This window comes from Prionailurus viverrinus, chromosome B4 (genome assembly GCF_022837055.1).
Source record: "Prionailurus viverrinus isolate Anna chromosome B4, UM_Priviv_1.0, whole genome shotgun sequence".
Lineage (NCBI taxonomy): Eukaryota > Metazoa > Chordata > Mammalia > Carnivora > Felidae > Prionailurus > Prionailurus viverrinus.
The window spans coordinates 39,537,463-39,557,106 of NC_062567.1; the positions used below are offsets into that span (position 1 = coordinate 39,537,463).

The 19,644-nt window shown below is 41.9% G+C and overlaps 1 protein-coding gene across 3 annotated transcripts; it reads left to right on the forward strand.

Annotated features, from left to right (window-relative positions):
* Positions 1-8,397: 8,397 nt before the first annotated feature.
* C3AR1 (complement C3a receptor 1) lies at positions 8,398-15,615 on the forward strand. Of its 3 annotated transcripts, none has more exons than XM_047868510.1 (2): positions 8,398-8,621; positions 13,712-15,615. In XM_047868510.1, exon 2 carries the CDS (start codon positions 13,722-13,724, stop codon positions 15,147-15,149), a length of 1,428 nt encoding a protein of 475 aa, XP_047724466.1. In that variant the 5' UTR covers positions 8,398-8,621; positions 13,712-13,721; the 3' UTR covers positions 15,150-15,615. The 3 variants fall into 3 exon arrangements, with proteins under 3 accessions (XP_047724466.1, XP_047724468.1, XP_047724467.1); XM_047868512.1 differs by having other exon boundaries at positions 13,715-15,615; XM_047868511.1 differs by lacking the exon at positions 8,398-8,621 and adding an exon at positions 11,303-11,371.
* The last annotated feature ends 4,029 nt before the right edge of the window (positions 15,616-19,644 follow it).

Sequence of the window (19,644 nt, forward strand, 5' to 3'; positions counted from 1 at the left end):
ATTTTACGTGCATTGACAGCACAGAGCCTGCTTGGGATTTTTCTCTCTCCCTCTCTCTCTCTCGCTCTCTCTCTCTCTCTCTGCTCCTCGCCAGCTCTCTCTCTCTCTCAAAATAAATAAATACACACTTAAAAATTTTTTTTTAAAAACACGATGTACGCCGAATAAGATGTGTTTCAACAGAAACACATATAAAACAAGTTTATGCAGTTGACCTTTGAACAACACAGGTTTGAACTGTGCAGTTCTACTTGTACATGGCTTTTTAAATTTTTTTAATTTATTTTTTTTACATGGCTTTTTTAAAAAAAATAAATACAGGACAGTACTATAAATTTATTTTCTCTTTCGTATGATTATCTTTTTTTTTAATTTTTTTTTTAACGTTTATTTATTTTTGAGACAGAGAGACAGAGCATGAACGGGGGAGGGGCAGAGAGAGAGAGAGACACAGAATCGGAAACAGGCTCCAGGCTCTGAGCCATCAACCCAGAGCCTGACTCGGGGCTCGAATTCCCGGACCGCGAGATCATGACCTGGCTGAAGTCGGACACTTAACCGACTGAGCCACTCAGGCGCCCCTCGTATGATTATCTTTTTTTTTTTTAATTTTTTTTTTTCAACGTTTATTATTTTTGGGACAGAGAGAGACAGAGCATGAACGGGGGAGGGGCAGAGAGAGAGGGAGACACAGAATCGGAAACAGGCTCCAGGCTCCGAGCCATCAGCCCAGAGCCTGACGTGGGGCTCGAACTCACGGACCTCGAGATCGTGACCTGGCTGAAGTCGGACGCTTAACTGACTGCGCCACCCAGGCACCCCTCCTATGATTATCTTAATAACGTGTTATTTTCTCTTGCTTACTTCATTGTAAGAATACAGCATATAATACCTATACAAAATCTGTGTTAGTCTACTGCTAATTCGCAAGGCTTCTGGTCAATGGTAGACTATTAGTAGGTAAGTCTAGAGAGAGTCAAAAGTTATATATGGATTTTTGACTGTGTGAGGGGTCGGCACCCCTAACCTCCATGCTATTCAACGATCAACTGTATAGGGATCTGTTGACCAGAATACTGTGACCAGATGACGGAATGTAAATCTGCGTTCATTTACCCAAGCAGCAATTGTTCTGTATCTGCTAATTCAGTGTTCTTGGTGACTCTATACAGCATAAATTACCACTAATACCAAAAGAATAGAGCATTCACGAGGGAACATGGTGGCCAAGAGGAGGGGGTCTGGAGGCCAGCTGTCTGGTTCTAGTTCTGGCCATTTACACAGTAGTGTGAACGTGGGTAACTCCTCAGCCTCTTTGCAACTCAGTGTCCTTTTTGACAGTGAGATACTAGTATTAGGATCTTTCGCATCGCTGGGGAGTGCTGGTGCTTAGCAGAGTGTTGGTAGATGTGTTCTCAGTGTGTAAGGTCTTACAATTATCGATACCGATCTACGTTTGAGATAAGAATTCTCATGTTTGTTTAGGTAAAGATAAGCATTGACACATTTATTTTCAGTAGATCAGTAGTTCTGCTGCTTCACAGCAGAGAACATAATAACTAAAGGGGAGTTACCATTCTGACATCATTTTTTCCTTAATGGCGGGCAAAAGTGGTGAGTACATAAGGAGCACTGTATCTGAAATGGCTATGTGTGATACTGTGATTTATAATAAGAAATATATATCCTGATCTCTGCCCCCAGTTCCTTACACAGAGCTCCTAAAACCCTTGTAAATTCCTAAGTGGGAAGAGCATTGGGAGCGTTTGTTCTAGGAGTGCTTGGGTGGCTCAGGCAGTTAAGCCTCCGACTTCAGCTCAGGGCATGATTTCGGAGCTGTGGGTTCGAGCCCTGCATCGGGCTCTGTGCTGACAGCACGGAGCCTGGAGCCTGCTTCGGATTCTGTGTCTCCCTCTCTCTCTCCGCCCCTCCCCTGCTCACACTCTGTCTCTAGCTCTCAAAAATAAATAAACTATATTTAAAAAAAAAAAAAAAAAGAGAGCATTTGTTCTGTATGTTTGGTCTTTGAACCTGATTCCTGACACAGGGGTCCTGAAATTCTTGTAATCTCTTGGGTGATAGAGGTGTCTTGGGTTCTTATGAGGCAGCTCTGGGTGGGCTCCCGGGTAGCTCCTGGATGAGGGCTCCGGAAAGACGGAGCCATGGTTAGAAGCTTGAAATGTTCAGCCCCATCCCCCACTTTCTCGAGAAGGTAAAAGAGTGGGAGAAGGCATTAATAATTGATATAGCCTAGGTGAGGAAGACTCCATAAAAATCCCCAAAGTATGAGGTTCAAAGAGTTACCAGGGTGGTGAAGACATCCACACTGGGAGGGCTCTAGTAAGTAATGGAATCCAAGGGGGAGAAGGTCATGGGAACGTCCGACTCGTAGCCAAGAGGGACAGAAGTTGTGGGTAACCTGGGGACCTCCTACTTGGGATTGGCACCCGAAGTGAAGCGCAGTCTTGCCGGACTCGGTCCTTGATCTGCGGGATGCGATACTATCCAGGTAGACAGCGTCAGAATGGAGTTAAACTGCCACCGACTGGCCTCACAGAATGGTTTGGTTGTGGGAAGAAAAATAAAACCCACAAGTGTGGTGGCCAGACGTGTCAGAAGTGAAATGTCGGCTGTATGAAAATAAAGGAGACACGCAAAAGATGGAGAATTGGGTTTTTCCCCCTCTACGGAGGGGAACGCTGGGTGGTTTCCCCACTCAGTAGCGCCACCTTCTGTCCCCTGCATCCTAGTGAAAACGAAATGGGGAAGAAAAGAGAAAGAAGAAAGGAAATGGGGAAGACATTTTCTAAGTAATGCACAAGTAGGATAACTAACCTACAAAATCCACCAAAATTTACTCACAAAATTGTGTAGAGACCTGTGTACCCCACAAGGGTCTTGAGTCCTGTCCCCACCAGAAAAAGTCCCTATGGTTTCTCATCAGATTAGATAAGCACAAACGGAAAGGCTTGCCCCCATGTCCACTTTCAGTTCATGGAATTAAAGTCACAGAGGGTGTTCTTGAAAAATGCAGCTGCACTCGGTTTACTTCCCTTTCAATCTCCTTTCCTTGGCTCTCCTCAGTACATACTGTAATAGAAAATTAGGGGCGCCTGGGTGGCGCAGTCGGTTAAGCGTCCGACTTCAGCCAGGTCACGATCTCGCGGTCTGTGAGTTCGAGCCCCGCGTCAGGCTCTGGGCTGATGGCTCAGAGCCTGGAGCCTGTTTCCGATTCTGTCTCTCCCTCTCTCTCTGCCCCTCCCCTGTTCATGCTCTGTCTCTCTCTGTCCCAAAAATAAATAAACGTTGAAAAAAAAATTAAAAAAAAAAAAAAAGAAAATTAATAACCAATAGGGCTGCCTGGCTGGCTCAGTAAGAAAAACATGAGACTCTTGATCTTGGGGTGGTGAGTTTGAACCTCATGTTGGGTGTAGAGATTACTTAAATAAATAAAACTAAAAAAAAAAAAAAAAAAGAAAATTAATAACCGGTAAATCAATAAAATATTTAATTTTCTTTAAGTCACTCAGATTTGAGTGACTTACCATGTCAAATCTGGCTGACTTCTTTCAAGACCCATGACTACGTGCATCAAATATTTGTTATATTGATGCGATAAGCTGGTTTTTTGTTTTGTTTTGTTTACTTGTCAACTGAATTGTTTTCATTTCCGGGTGACTTTGTTCTTCAAATTGTATTCCTACTTGGTTTTATTATAACTATGTGCATAATTTGTCAGTTATACTAGAGGAAGAAGAGAGTACATCTAATCTACATCCTTAAAGGCCAAAGGTTAGGGTTTGATTTGGCAGAAAGGACATGACTTAACAATCAGAAAAGAACATTCTGTAAATTATTTGTTACACATCCAAGATGGGAGAATGGCTGTGATATAATAGACGATTAGAAGCCATGTGATTTTCTTTGGCATAATAATCGCTAACATTTATTGAGAGCGTATGTGCATGTATTAATTTATTCCTAACAATCCTACAGAGTACAGGGAATATTCCCCCAACGGGTCATTGCGCAGCCAGTAAAGTACAGACCATTGTAGGTACTTCAAACAGGGTATTTGATATAAGGACTTGGTTACAAAAGTGTCCGAAGGAGTAGAGGAATCAAAAGGGAGAAAATGACGGAATTCCCTAGAATTGGAAGAGAAACACGGAGAAGGGTGTTACAAGAATGGGCAAGTGTGCACTTGTCTTTGAGGCTGAGGGCTCTTGGTGCTGCTTAGCAGGAATGTAGGAACTGACAGGCCTGAGACTGCGGCAAGAACCAATAATCCCGCTAGAGCCCACGGCTGCCAGCAGCTGCCACAGCCAGCCTCCCACCTCTCATCTCCATTGCCGGAATCACCAGAGTTGTCTCCTGCTAGGGCGGCCACAGTCTAAATGATTCCACTTTTAATCTCTTTCCGTGTGTGTATGTTTTATATATATATATATATATATATATATATATATATATATAGTTTTAATATGTATTCTATTGTGCAATTTTTGTCCTTTTACCTTTAAAATAGGTTTGCAATATCGGGCGCCTGGTTGCCTCAGCTCGTGGGGCACGCAGCTCTTGACCTCTGGGTCATGAGTTCGAGCCCCACATCGGGCTTAGAGATTACTTAATAAATAAATACGTAAATAAATAAATAACGAAATAGACTTGCAGTCGTCGCGAACAAAGTTCCAGAATTAAATCTGATTCCCTTCACTTTGCACCGTCCATTAGCACACGAGCATGCCCCTCCCGCAGAGCCTATCCAGAACTCCACCCGAGAGAAGGTCTACAGAATGTGGTTCCCAGGCTTCCAACAGAGAGATCATAAGGAAGGATGGGAATGGGCTTAAGTCTCGCTAGATAAAACCTGACACAATCCCTGTTTTGCAGGTGAGGAAGTGAAATCACAGAGTTTAAATCATTTCTGTACAGTCACATAATTAAGTGGCAGAGCTGGGATTCAAACTGTTTTCATCAAAGTCCTTAAGGACAGAAACTTTGTTGTATTTTGATTTTTAATTCTCTCAGACAAAACAGGCTAGAGATTCTATGACTCCAAAATGTTCAATTTGGCCAGGTGAGTACAAATTGCCATCGCCGAAGACGTAGAATTATCAGCAGCTCATAGAAGGTTTTAATACGACTGACTTTGAAATATACATTCAAAACTTCATTCTTTCTAAAGAATGCATCTAATCTCTGCTTACATGTTTATAATCAGATATGTAAAAGAAACAAAACAGAAGATCACCACATAAATCTCCCCAAATTTTCCACATTATACCACAAAACCACCAGCATGTTATAAGACGGGACAGACATCATCCAAAAACAGGAGTACTATTTACATGATGTTTTCAATAATTTTCTTCCCGATCTGAAAATCTAAGGAATACAACTGGAAGTTCTCTAATTGGTTTTAATTGCTTTGTAATCTTTAGAAAGGCAGGAGTCAAGGGGCGCCTAGATGGCTCGGTCAGTTAAGCATCCAACTCTTGATTTCTGCTCAGGTCGTGATCTCACAGTTCACAGGTTTGAGCCCCACATCAGGTTCTGCACTGACAGTATGGAGCCTGCTTGGGATTCTCTCTCTGCCCCTTCCCTGCTCGCGTGTGTACACGCGAACTCTCGCTCTCTTTCAAGACAATAAATAAGTATTTAAAAAATTAAAAGTCAACATCCTTTTCAACCATTCCTTCCTTCGTTCATTGGTGCCCCAAACATGTGTTATACCAAGCACTTAGCAGGTACTGGAGATAGAAACAAAGTCATGGTCTAGTAGGGAAGTAAGACAGACAAATTCTTTTTTTCTACGCTACTGGCGCCTATAACATTTCTACCCATCTTTAAAGTTCAGCTCAAGTGCTACCTTTTTCAGGGCATCATCTTTCTCTTTGCTTCAAGAAGAATTAGCCTTTCTCTCTTCCACGTTTACAGGGCAAACTGGGAATCTCCTAGCAGCCCTTACTATGTAATAATTACATAACTCTCTCACTGCTTCTGTATCACCTAGTGCAAAAGCATAGTGTCTATAGTAGGAACAGGGTAGTGTTTGATACTGAACTTAATGATAAAGACCTCACCTTTTGCAAATGGAAAAAAAAACCTCTCACCACTGTTGGTGGGAGTGTAAATTGATGGAATCTCTTAAATGGGCAATTATATATCTTTCAAAAATGTAAATGCACAAACTCAGCTTTAACAATTATAACTCTGGTAACCTATTCTACAGAAATATTCATAGATGTGTAAAATAAAAGAGTATTCGTTGGAGCATTGTTCATAACCGCTTTAAAATTTCATGGGGTGCCTGGGTGGCTCAGTCGGTTAAGTGTCTGACTTCGGCTCAGGTCATGATCTCTCGGTCTGTGAGTTCGAGCCCCGCCTCGGGCTCTGTGCTGACAGCTCAGAGCCTGGAGCCTGTTTCAGATTCTGTGTCTCCCTCTCTCTCTGCTCCTCCCCCGTTCATGCTCTGTCTCTCTCTGTCTCAAAAATAAATAAACGTTAAAAAAAATTAAAATACTCCTTTAAAAAATAATAAGATAAAATTTCATAAAAACAGAATATCCATCAACAGAGGAATAATTGATTAACTGGGATAATATGGAGCAAATTAAAAAGCATGATGTGGATTACTATGTCATGATACGAGAAGATAAATAGAAAAAGAATAAGACACATGTGTAATGAAATTGCATTTATATAAATGAAAGAGATTACCACTAGGGAGTGAATATAGGATAACTGGATGTTCTGGAAATTTTGGTTTCCATTTTAATCCTTCTATATTTAGAGGGTTTTTTGTTTTGTTTTGTTTTTTGTTTTTTTTACCATGGGAATGAATTATCTTAAGTATATATGTGTGTGTATATATATATATACATGTGTGTGTATGTATATGTGTGTGTATATATACATACATACACTTGTGATAATACTGCCTATCTGTTGTATGCTTAGTATTTGTGCTTTCTGAATACCTTCATTATTCAACGTTTCCAAATACTAGATCAAAAAACAGAATATAATTAATAGAATTACATGCACTAACATGGAAAATATGTTCTGCTATATTGTTAAGCAAAAAAGCAGGTCATAAAATCACATGGAAATTATGATCCCATCTTTGTTTGAAACTACCTTTTTATTTTTATTTCTTAAAGATTTGATTTTTAACTAATCTCTATCCCCAACATGGGGCTTGAATTCACAACCCCAAGATCAAGAGTTGCATGCTCTACCCACTGAGCCAGCCAGGCATCCCTGAAACCACCTTTTAAAAGATACGTGTTATGGGGCACCTAGGTGGCTCAGTCAGTTAAGCGTCTGACTCTTGACTTCGGTTTAGGTCACGATCCCAGGGTTGTGGGACCAAGCCCGAGGTGGGTTCCCAGCTGAGCGTGGAGCCTGCTTGAGGTTCTCTCTTTCCTTCTGCTTCCCCTCTTCTGCCCCGCTCTTGCGTGCTCTCTCTCAAATATACATAAATACATTAGTTAATTAATTAATTAATTAATTAATTAAATTCCATGGTGATTTCTCTGCAAACGGGAGGAGGAGCAGATACGGTTTGGACAGTAAGTTGATTAATATGGACTGAAGCCTTTACCATAGGCAAGAGTGTTCAAATACATTTGACCCAAATGAACTTTATTTCACATGCATGTGCGTAAAGGAATAACGTGAGCGAGAATTCTTTCCAATGTATACTTCAAGCAGGAATCGTTGCGCGAGGTCCCGCTTCAATCTTCTGCACTCCCTCCTGATGAAACGAGCCAATTGACTGACTCTTCTGCCCATTCCCAATGCCGGAAGCACTCTCCCACGCCCCCCTGCCCCTCTCCTTTTGCTCCGTTTACACACTCTAAACAGCATGCCCGCTTCTGGTGTCTATAGAAGTCTTTAAGGACCTGCCCAGCTCTTACTTCTGCCTTAAGACTTTCCAAGAGTGCCCCAGACTAAATATACCCTTCCCTGTTATTTTCTACTATTCTACTTCTACTGGAACCTCTGCCGTTATAGTCTGGGTTGTATTACAGTTGTGTAGTGTATGGGTGCGTATTCCTACCAGATTGTGAATCTCTCAAGATTAGGGCATAGCTCAATCTGACTTCGGTATGGCTTGCTTCTTTCCACATGTTAAGCGTTTAAGGGCTGCTGTTTGAGAGCGTTAAGGGATGCTGTGCGGGGCGTTCGTCCCAACTACTCCTCACCTCCACCCTCACAGATGGCAGGGCCATTTTAGTGCGTTTCTAAAGCACAAGCCCAAACCTACAAAGCAAGGAGCTGATTACAGAAGTACTTCCCTCTTTAGCCGTATTCTGTCCCACAGAAATCATCTGAGAAGCATGCCCTCCCACTTCCGTTCTTTTACTCTCCTTATCTGAGACATTCATACATGACTCACTTTGAAACTCATCCTCCAAAGTCAAATAGGAGTCAAAAGTGAGGAATTCCGTCCCTCGTCATCAAAAACGAAGAGAGAGGGGAAAGAGGAATGGTTCAGCAAGTTTCCTAAATATACTTCGTAACTTGATTGTGGGTAAGAGTGAAGACCAGGCTGGACGTGTGGGGACCTCCAGGCTGGTGCTGAAACCTTCAGCTAGCAACTCAGGTTTTTGGTAAGAAAAGCTTACGTCCACCTGGTCCCTGGTGCTTGTTTCCTTGTTACGGATAATGGTTTGAGGGTCATTATCTTCTCCCTCCCCCCCCATTCCTTCCCCAGCTTGTATTGTTTTTGTTGTGTCCCCACATCCACCTCTCTTTCTCTAAATATCCCACATCCTATTTATTTTTCTTCTTAATGTTTCATTCTAGAACTAATAGTGAATTTTCATACCATTTTTTTTCTCTCTTAAATTGGCTATCTTTCTCTTTTTGAACTATGATTCCAGCTTTCCGAATCAATAGTTTTGTTTCTCAAATCGGTGACCTATTTTTTCTTCATGTATATATATATATTTTTTTTTTTCATTCCACTTTCTCTTTTTTTTCTTTTCTTCTTTTGCTTATTCCTTATTGTTACTGACTCTGTCATCCTGTCACTAGTATTTGATTCTGGAATCTGCTTTCTCTCCCTATCGTAATTGACTTTTAGTTTCAGGATTTCCTTTATCTTTTTAAATACTTTCAGCCAATTCAGTGTTGAAAATTAAAAAGACGAAAGGAAAGAAAGAAAGGAGCTCTACCAATCTTAAATGTAGAGGTATTTTTCAGTCAAAGCACTTGGAGAAATGTAAAAAGTTATCTTGTTCTGAAAGACTTTTTTTTTTTTTTTTTAATGTTTATTCATTTCTGAGAGACAGAGAGAGAAAAAGAGCAGGGGAGGGGCAGAGAGAGAGGGAGTCACAGAATCCGAAGCAGGCTCCAGGCTCCGAGCTGTCAGCACAGAGCCCGATGCGGGACTGGAATCCACGAACCATGAGATCATGACCCGAGCCAAAGTCGGACATTTAACCGGCTGAGCCACCCAGCCGCCCCTCTTTCCAGTCTTTATTATTTCAGTTGGTGCAGTTCTCCATACCTTTGCCTTTATTAGCAATACCAAAGACTTTTTAGTTCTGTGATTCTCTCTAGTAAAAGGAGTATTGGTGTGAAAGACATTGGTCCTAAAATCTCAGAACCCTCCTAGTTGTGAATGTGTGAAAGTCAGCTAATTTGCTGAGTGTCAGCGTCAAAAACTGCAACATAAAACTAGAGACAAGGAAAGATGATTACTAAGTTTCCCTTGAGCCCTAGCTTTCTCTGATTCCACCCTTCTCTCAATATTTTATGGATCTCCGCATTAATATGTGTGTTGGAGTAGGACCGTGGACCAAGGTACCTGCCGTGCACAGCAGGGAAGGAAGGGCTCTTGATAGGACTTGAATATTGTGTGGGTAAGGCTCCAGAGAGGGGAATGAGAATCACTTCTTCTTTTTTATTATTTTGTTGACTCAGTTATTTTAACTTCTGCTAATCATGTAAGGCCCTATGAAAACATCTGGTTAAGTCAGCAGAATGACTTCGAAGCCACAAAAATATTTTGGGACTCTATGAAAGGAAACATAAAATGCTATTGCAGCCAGTAAGAACCGGGAACTGGAAAACCAAAGGGAAGTTAGAAGAGACCGCGTCTTTAATGGGTTAATGGACAGGAATAAGAATTTTAAATTTAGTTGGAAAAAAAAAAAAGTAAACCCCCAAATGAACATCCATCCACTGAAGTAATTTTTGGTCTTTTGGGCATTGTGCTAAATTCTGTAGAACAGGTACTTAGGAAGAGGGTTCATCTTTACCATCATGAGATTTAAGGCCAGCATAATAGATAAGACAGCCGTGATAATAATTATAATACGAGACAAAATGAATCATTGCACAGATAATATGAAAGGAGATTCAACATACACGCACACACACACAAATTTAAGAGGCTGAAGGACTAATTTCTGTTTGAGACTGTAAGAGAAGGTTTCAAGGAAGAATAATATTTGAGCTTGTTTTTGAAGAATGGCTAGGATTTCAACAGATAGAGATTAAGGATGCAAGACGGAGGAGGTTAAGGTTAAGGGTGTAATTCCAGACAGAAGTAAACAACATGAGCCAGCATAGTGAGTTGTTCAGGGAAGCTGTAAAATAGGGTACATTTATGAGTCTTCAGAATTAAGGGAGAGTAATGTCACAGAGGTCAAGAGAATGGGCTGGTGGATGAAGACAGAATAAGATGTTGCGATTTGTTCTTTCTTTCTTTCTTTCTTTCTTTCTGTGGAGGGAGGGGCAGAGTGAGAGAGAAAGAGGGAACTTTAAGCAGGTTCCACACTCAGCTCGAACCCCGACGCAGAGCTCAATCCCACATGATCTGAGTCGAAATCAAGAATTGGATGCTCAACAGACTGAGCCACCCAGGCCCCCCTGGATTTGTTATTTATATGTAATTTTAGCATAGTGATGGGGCAGAAGACAAATTAGAAAAGGTAAAAAACGAATGGTGGGAACAACAGACCCTGAAACAAGCTAGTCTCCTTGACAAAGAGAAACTGCTAAAAAAAAGAGACTTGTGAAACATAACATCCTGGGACACCGGGGTGGCTCAGTCAGTTAACCAGCTCTTGTTTTTGGCTCAGGTCATGATCTCACGGTTCGTGAGTTCGAGCCCCACATCGAGTTCTGTGCTGACAGTCCTCTCTCACCTTCTCCCACTCTCTCTGCCCCTCCCCCGCTCACGTGCACACGTATGTACTCTCTCTCTCTCTCTCTCTCTCTCTCAATTCAAACCTCTCGTCCTAATGCAAAGTGTGATCCTAGATTGGCTATAACTGTGGACAAATCAGCTATCGAAGATATTTTGGGAATGATTGGAAAAACACTGGCTAAAGACTGAACATTCCTTAAGGTACAGTCTTACTGTATGATATGGAGACTAGCTGAAAAAAAAAAAGAAAGCAGTTTATAAAACAATATGCATGCCAGTTGATAGCAACATTAGTCACAACAGCGAAAAGGTGAGAGCACTTCACATCAAGAGATGAATGGATAAATAAAATGTGGTGTTTACGTAAAATGGAATATTATTTAGCCTTGAAAAGGAAAGAAATTCTGACACATGCTACAACACGGATCAGCCTTGAGAACATCATGCTGAGTGAAATAAACCAGACACCAAAAGACAAATGCCCAGTAGTCAAATACATAGTAACAGAAAGTAGAATGGTGTTTTGCCAGGGGCTGGGGGAAGAGGGAAGTGGGGAATTGTTGTCTAATGGGTGTCGAGTTTCAGTTTTACTAGATGAAAAAGTTCTAGAGAGTGTTTGCACAATAATGGGAATATACTCCACACTGCTGAACTTTATACTTAAGAATGGTGAAACACGGGCACCTAGATGGCTCAGCTGATGCGTGTCTAACTCTTGATTTCAGCTTGGGCCATGATCTCACGTTCATAGGGATGAGCCTAAGTCGGGCTCGGCACTGACAGCATGGAGCCTGCTTCGGATTTTCTCTCTTCCTCTCTCTCTACCCCTCCCCACTCTCTCTCTACCCCTCCCCCACTCTCTCTCTCTCTCTCTCTCTCTCTCTGCAAATAAATAAACTTTAAAAAAATGTTAATCTTTAAAAAAATGGTTACAATGGTAAATTTTGCATTATGAGTATTTTAACACAATTTTAAAAACTGGGCGGGGGGGGGGGCCGCCTTGGGTGGCTCAGTCGGTCAAGCTTCCGACTTCAGCTCAGGTCACGATTTCACAGTTCTTGGGTTTGAGACCCACGTCCGGCTCTGTGCTGACAGCTCAGAGCCTGGAGCCTGCTTCTGATTCTGTGTCTCCCTCTGTCTCCGCTCCCCGCCCCCCCACTCACACTCTGCCTCTCTCTCTCTCTCTCAAAAATAAACATTAAAAAATTTTTTTGAGAAAAAAATGCCTACATATTTACACGTATGCATATACATATGTGTATATATGTATGCATATTTTTTGTTAATCAAAATTTGACAAAATTAGATCATTCCGTGCATATTAAAAATTTTTTTTCTCAAAAATACATATGTGTGTATATGTATGCATATTTATGATTATACATTTAAAAAACTAACAAACAAGACAGAAATGATGGGTGAGGAGGAAATCAATGCAGAGAGGGTAAACAACTCTTGACAAATTTGAAAGCAAAAAGGGAGAGATGAGGTATCTAAAGACGTAACTGAATCCACTGCACCTTTTTTACGGCAGTGAGTCCCTCAAAGATCTGGTAGAGGGAATGGATGGAACTTCTACCCTCAAAGAAATGAGAATATACTAAGTTAAAATCTTAACGTGGTGATGGAGCTTCACATTTGACGTGGTGATGGAGCTTCACAAAGCCCTTTCATGGATATAAAGCTGGGAACCTCTGGTCTAGAAGTTATTGTTTGTTGGGGCGCCTGGTGGCTCAGTCAGTAGAGCGTCTGACTTCGGCTCAGGTCACGATCTCATGGTTTGTAGGTTCAAGTTCTGCGTCGGGCTCTGTGCTGACAGCTTGGAGCCTGCTTCGGATTCTGTGTCTCCCTCTCTCTCTGCCCCTCCCCTGCTCACTTTCTCTCTCTCTCTCTCTCAAAAATAAATAAATGTTAAAAAAAAAATTAGAAGTTCAGTTCCTAACATGATCGTTAACTCTCAAAAACAATAGAAGTTATTGTTTGTCATTTAGTATTTGTTTTTAATAGGAGACACCAGGTGAGGAAAGGAACCAGTGCAGAATGAGAAAGTGGAAGTGCACGAAAGAGGAGAAATGTACATAGATAGGGACTTCCAAATGAAACTATGATTTTGATACGCATTTAAATTGATACAGTAGATTCTAATTGTCACAGAACGTTTTTGTGTGGTCCAGTGTGAAGTCAAGGAATACAAACTAGGGGGGTCTGGGTGGCTCGGTAGGCTGAGCAACCAATTCTTGATTTCGGCTCAGGTCATGATCCCAGGGTCATGGGATCAAGCCCCATGTTGGGCTCCACTCAGAGCATGAAGCCCACTTAAGATTCTCTCGCTCTCCCCTGCCCCTCTCACCCTCGTATGCATGCTCGCTCTCTCTCTCTCTCTCTCTCTCTCTCAAAAAAAAAAAAAAAGTTAAGAAAGAACACAAACTAAAACAGTGTGAGGACTTTTGTAGTTCTATATCATAATGGGGGAACGTTATAATTCCAAGCATATGCTTTTTTAAAACAGTAGTTTTAATATTTTTGTTTATATTTTTCTAGAAGTTCAGCAATGGAGTCTTTCTCTGCTGAGACCAATTCAACTGACCTACCCTCACAGCCCTGGTATGAACCCCAGATAATTCTCTCCATGGTCATTCTCAGCCTCACCTTCTTACTGGGATTGCCAGGCAACGGGCTGGTGCTGTGGGTGGCTGGCCTAAAGATGCAGCGGACGGTGAACACAGTTTGGTTTCTCCATCTCACGCTGGCGGACTTCCTCTGTTGCCTCTCCTTGCCCTTCTCCCTGGCTCACTTGGCTCTCCAGGGACACTGGCCCTACGGCTGGCTCCTCTGTAAGCTCATCCCCTCCATCATTGTCCTCAACATGTTTGCCAGTGTCTTCCTGCTGACTGTCATTAGCCTGGATCGTTGCCTTTTGGTACTCAAGCCAATCTGGTGCCAGAATCACCGCAATGTGGGGACAGCCTTCACTATCTGTGGATGTATATGGGTGGTGGCTTTTGTAATGTGCATACCTGTGTTCGTGTACCGGGAAACATTCACTGTAGGCAACCGTGACGTGTGTGGCTACGATCTTGGCTTCTACGGCTCATTAGATTATTCAGACTTCACCATTGATCTACTGGAAAATGGATCTCTTGACAACTCCCTTGTTCAGCTGCCTGGAGAAATGGATGCAAGGCTGCAGTCTTTCTCTGAACGAACCAATGATCTGCCTTGGACAGCCACCACTATCTTCCATTCTCAAACATTTCAAAGACCTTCTGGACAGTCACTCCCTATAGATCCAGCTAAATTATCTAGTCAACCTCCATATGATAACTTATTTAAGCCTGCGAATGAGGTCTCACCTATAGCCCCCAGTGGGTTTCCCATTGAAGATCACAGAGCTAACCCACTCGATTTAGAGCTTTACTCTGACTCTTCCAGCAATTTCTCAAACTTGTATGAGCTATTCCAAGATTTCCAGGGTGATTATTTAGGCCAGTTTTCATATAACAATCAAGTACTAACCCCCCGGGGGGCAGTAACCATCACCAGACTAGTGGTAGGTTTCCTTCTGCCCTCTTTTGTCATGGTGGCCTGTTACAGCCTCATTATCTTCCGCATGCGACGGGGCCGCTTCACCAAGACTCGGATCAAAACCTTGAAAGTGGCCATGGCTGTGGTGATTGTCTTCTGCGTCTGCTGGGCTCCCTACCACATTGTTGGGATCCTAGCATTGTTTTTTGACTCAGAAACTCCCCTTGGAGAAGCTCTGCTGTCTTGGGACCACGTGTGCATCGCTCTCGCGTCGGCCAATAGTTGCTTTAATCCCTTCCTCTATGCCCTCCTAGGAAAAGATTTTAGGAAGAAAGCAAGGCAGTCGATGAAGGGCATTCTGGAGGCAGCTTTCAGTGAAGACCTCACACACTCTACCAGCTGTCCCCAGAGCAAAGTCTTTACGGAAAGAAATAGTATCAGTACATCTGTGTGAAAATACGGAGCGGTTGACCCCAGCAGAGGTTCTTTAGGTATTCACCCAGTGTGCCATTTTCTAAAACAATAAGGGATATTGTGAGCAGGGGATTTCAGAAACCATCAAAGAATCAATCCAGAGGTTCTCAAAGTATGAGCCCAGGCCAGGGGCATCCGCATCCCCTGGAAACTTGCTAGAATCTCCAAGAAACTTGCTGAACCAGAATGTCTGGGGGTGGGGCTGCAGAAAGTGTTTTAACAAGCTCTCTTGTTTCTAATGAATGCTAAATTTGAGAATTGTAAAAATTAGTCTATTTCTATCCCAACCTAAGCTAAATGAAACCAACGAGAACCTAGTCTGTTTCAAAATGATTTTTCCATCACGAAATTTTTTTTTTATCGTTAGTTATTTTTGAGAGAGAGAGAGCATGAGCAGGGGAGAAGCAGAGAGAGAGGGAAACACAGTATCTGAAGCAGGCTCCAGGCTCTGAGCTGTCAGCACAGAGCCTGATGTGGGGCTCGAACTCATGAACCGTGAGATCATGACCTGAGCCGAAGTTGGATACTCAATTGACTGAGCCACCCAGGCACCCCCAATTTTTTTTAGTATTGTCTGAATCCCTCCCCACCAGATTCAATTTAAAACCATTCCATCTAGTCTTACCTGAGTGAAAGATGATCATCTATTTATGGCTCTGTTGTGGTGGTGGTGATATTTTTAAATGAAAAGAAGGTACAAAAGGAAAGAAAAAGTCTATGAAAACAAGCAGTTATGAGACGGAGTCTGGAAGCAGAGTACAATGTCAGATGCTTGCTATGTGCAATACTTCTGGATATAGGACATGGGAATTCCAATGGGAATTCCAAATTTCCATTATTCCAATTAAATAGGCATCTACTGTGTTAGGACAGGCTGCTAAGGCATCTGAAAACTTCCTCATGAAATGGCACGTGAGCTGTGGTTTGTGGAGTTTTCTATTTGTTTACTCAGTCTGCCTATTGAGAGAACCATCTCTCTTCCATTCGTTTTCTTAAACTCTATTCCCTTAATATCACCCTACCCTGGCCTCTAAATCTTCTCCCATATTAGACTTTGTGCATCTAATAACCTCTAATTTCATAAGAGTCAAACTTGAAACTTGCTTGAAACTAATGCTTGAAACTAATACCCTCACCCCCCCCCCCCCCCCCTCGCCAAACTCATTTCAAGTGAAAAGGGAAAGAGGGTAGAGGACAGAGCAGGAATCCTTGAATTCATTGCCTGATGACTGAGTACCCACCCCGGGAAGACCATCACACTTTGGAAAGCATGGCTACAGGTGTCGATCATTCACCGGATGTGTCTCTTGGGGCTTTTTAAAATTATTCTTTATCTTTTCCAAAGTAAAACATGCACATAGTTTAAACAGCATTCCCAGCTTATACTGAAATGTAAGAAGTTTCCTGCCCCACTCTGCGGAACCAATCCCTCCTCCTACACCCATCTCCCAGAAATAACACTTGTAGCAATTTTAGATGTTTCTTCTGATGTTTACCATGTTAAGTCATGTGCTTATGCAGCTAGTTTTTTATACGTGATAAAGTGACTTCTTGTTTTGGAAGATGAAGAATTTTAACCACATTCCTCATTTTTGTGTATCCATCATCCTAACATTCATTAACCATCATACGTTAATTTGCTCGTGACCACACATTTTCTTCTCCTCTGTGGATCCATTCCAACCATATATATGACTTTCCTTCCATCCTTGTTTCATTCTTTAAAAAAAAAAAAAAAAAAAAAAATTTATTTAACTCTATCACCTTCTCATTTTTCTGGGTATATAAACTTGTATGTGTTCAACCTCTAAAATTCCAGGTTTCTTTGTACTACAACATAGCCTCATCTAAGTGGAATATAATTATTTAATCTAAAAAAAAGAGAAAATGAGATGTTTCAGACTTGCAAGATGCTGTTATTTGTTCAATGGTTGAGGTAAGGTTCGAGACTACAAATAAGTTATAAAATACTATGCAGAAAAATTGCAGATCACTGGGAATTCTTCCAATTGTGAGGTAACAATGTCTAACATGATGTAAGATTTGCAATGGCACCTTCCAATGTAATCTGCTGACCTAATTGATATGAATAAATGCTTTCTTTCTTGTGGTTCCTTGCAAGGCTGTGATTTGTGGATCCTCTTAATTGTCTGACACTCAGAATATATCATAATCTCGAGGCACCTGGGTGGCTCAGTCGGTTAAGGGTCTGACTTCGGCTTCGGTCATGATCTCACCGTTTTGTGAGTTCAAATCCCGTGTCGGGCTCGGTGTTGACAGCTCAGAGCCTGGAGCCTGCTTCGGATTCTGTGTCTCGCTGTCTTTCTCTGCCCCTCGCCTGCTTGCAATGTGTCTCTCCCTCTCTTTCAAAAATAGACATAAAAAGAGTAAAAAAGAAAAAGATTCTCTCTCTCCCTCTGCCTCTCCCCTCCTGTGCACACATGCATGCTCTCTCTCTAAAGTATGTATAAATGTATTAATATATATTTAAATGTATATTTATAAATTTAAAAAATATATATTAAATAAATATATTTGATAAAATAATTATAAATATATTAAAACTTAAATATATATTTTTATATTTTATATATGATATATACATATATATATATAATCTCTAAATAAACAACAAATAAATCTCATAGTGGGTTGCTATAGGCTTGCTCTAATAGCAACTAGCTAGGCTTCTGGAAGTCCCAACATATTTCACGAGACCACGGGTAGAATTCCCCAACTCCTGCATTTAGTGTATAGGATATTAGGGCGGAATGGCACAGTTATAAAGATTCAATAGTTGCTACTTCTGGGTTCCTTGTGAGACTTCCAATCCTTGGAAATGTAGTCTGAAAAAAAAATCCTACAATTGGAATTCCCTCGTTTTCTTATGAAAAACTCGGTAAGTACCTGTAAGTACTGACAGGAAGTCTCACATGGAGAGCCAGCTCCTCCTCCCTCTAATCTTTGAAATGTCCCAGAACAGGGGCAAGGTGGCTTAGTCTACACACCAAGCTGCAAGGGGTGACTGCCTCTCCCAACAAGATTTTACTATATTTAATAGCATTTTTAAAAAGCAGTATTAAAAGCATGTTTTTTTGTGGGGCGCCTGGGTGGCTCGGTCGGTTAAGCGACTGACTTCGGCTGAGGTCACGATCTCACGGTCCGGGAGTTTGAGCCCCGCGTCGGGCACTGTGCTGACAGCTCGGAGCCTGGAGCCTGCTTCCGATTCCGTGTCTCCCTCTCTCTCTGCCCCTCCCCTGCTCGTGCTCTCTCTCTGTCTCAAAAATAAATTTAAAAAACATGAAAAAAAGTAATAATAAAAAAAAATAAAAGCATGTGTTTTGATTCTTCTTTCCCCCTGAATCTTACCAAAAAATTTCAAAATCCACCAATCAAACCCAGTGGTGGGAGGGCGGGGAGGGCTACAAGGCCAACTGAAAACAAATGTTTCCGCTTTTCTCCCTTCCTACCCTGGCCAAAAGACATTTGAGACCGGCACCAGTAAGATAAAAGCGTCAACATTCGTCTTCCTTTTTTTTTTTTTTTTTTTTTTTTATTAAGAAAGCATGCAAAAAACAACAACAACTTGTGAGACCAAACACCCCCTTGCCAGCCTGCACCAATGCAAAGCATTATGGGTGGTATGAAGGACTCACCAAACCAGAAACATGGGGGTTGAAGAGAGGAAAGCAAGGATGGGTGGACCTCTACCAAGTAACTGCTCCTTCTGTCCCTCTCCTCCAAATTTCTCCCCTATTTCCTCTTGTAGGCAGTGAGCTCGTGCGGTTTTGCACACATCACCCAATACAACAACAACTATACTTCGAGCCCAGCAATGCCGGACTCTCCAAAAAAAGTAGTATTCTTTCCATTTCATGGAGGGGAGGGGAAACTGAGGCCCAAAGAGGGTCAGCTTTGTCCTGTGCCATTTAGCAAGGCTGAGTTCAATGGAAGGGAGCTAAAAATCTCAGGAGGTCTGAGAGCCGATCTTCAGCCCTAGTCCCAAATTTCAGTTACTCCAGCTGCCCGCCAGAGCCTTAATGAGACTAGTTTCCAGAAGACACAGATGAATTATAAACAAGGAACATTTACATGTACAATTTAGTCTACCCTCGCAGATCCTGTGTGGATCTGAGTAGAAAAGGGGCTTAGAAAAGAGAAGTGATCATCACTCATCACTTGTAAAGGGGGAATCTTGGGGAGAACAGATGGCAGGGTGTATGTAGGAGGCACCTTGACTGGAAGGAATAAGGAACAGATGCCTAGAATAGGAACACGGGGCAAAGGCATTTTGCCACCCTCTGAGAGAAATTCTCCTTTTCCCCAATGGGAAATATTATGTCATACTTCAACCCCACTGACTGCCCTCCAACACAACGGGGGATTCAAGCCACTCATACCCCCATTTCTTACACAGAACTTCACAGAAATAAAGTGCTCTTTAGTTAACCGCCCTTTCTTGCCCCTTTGCTTCA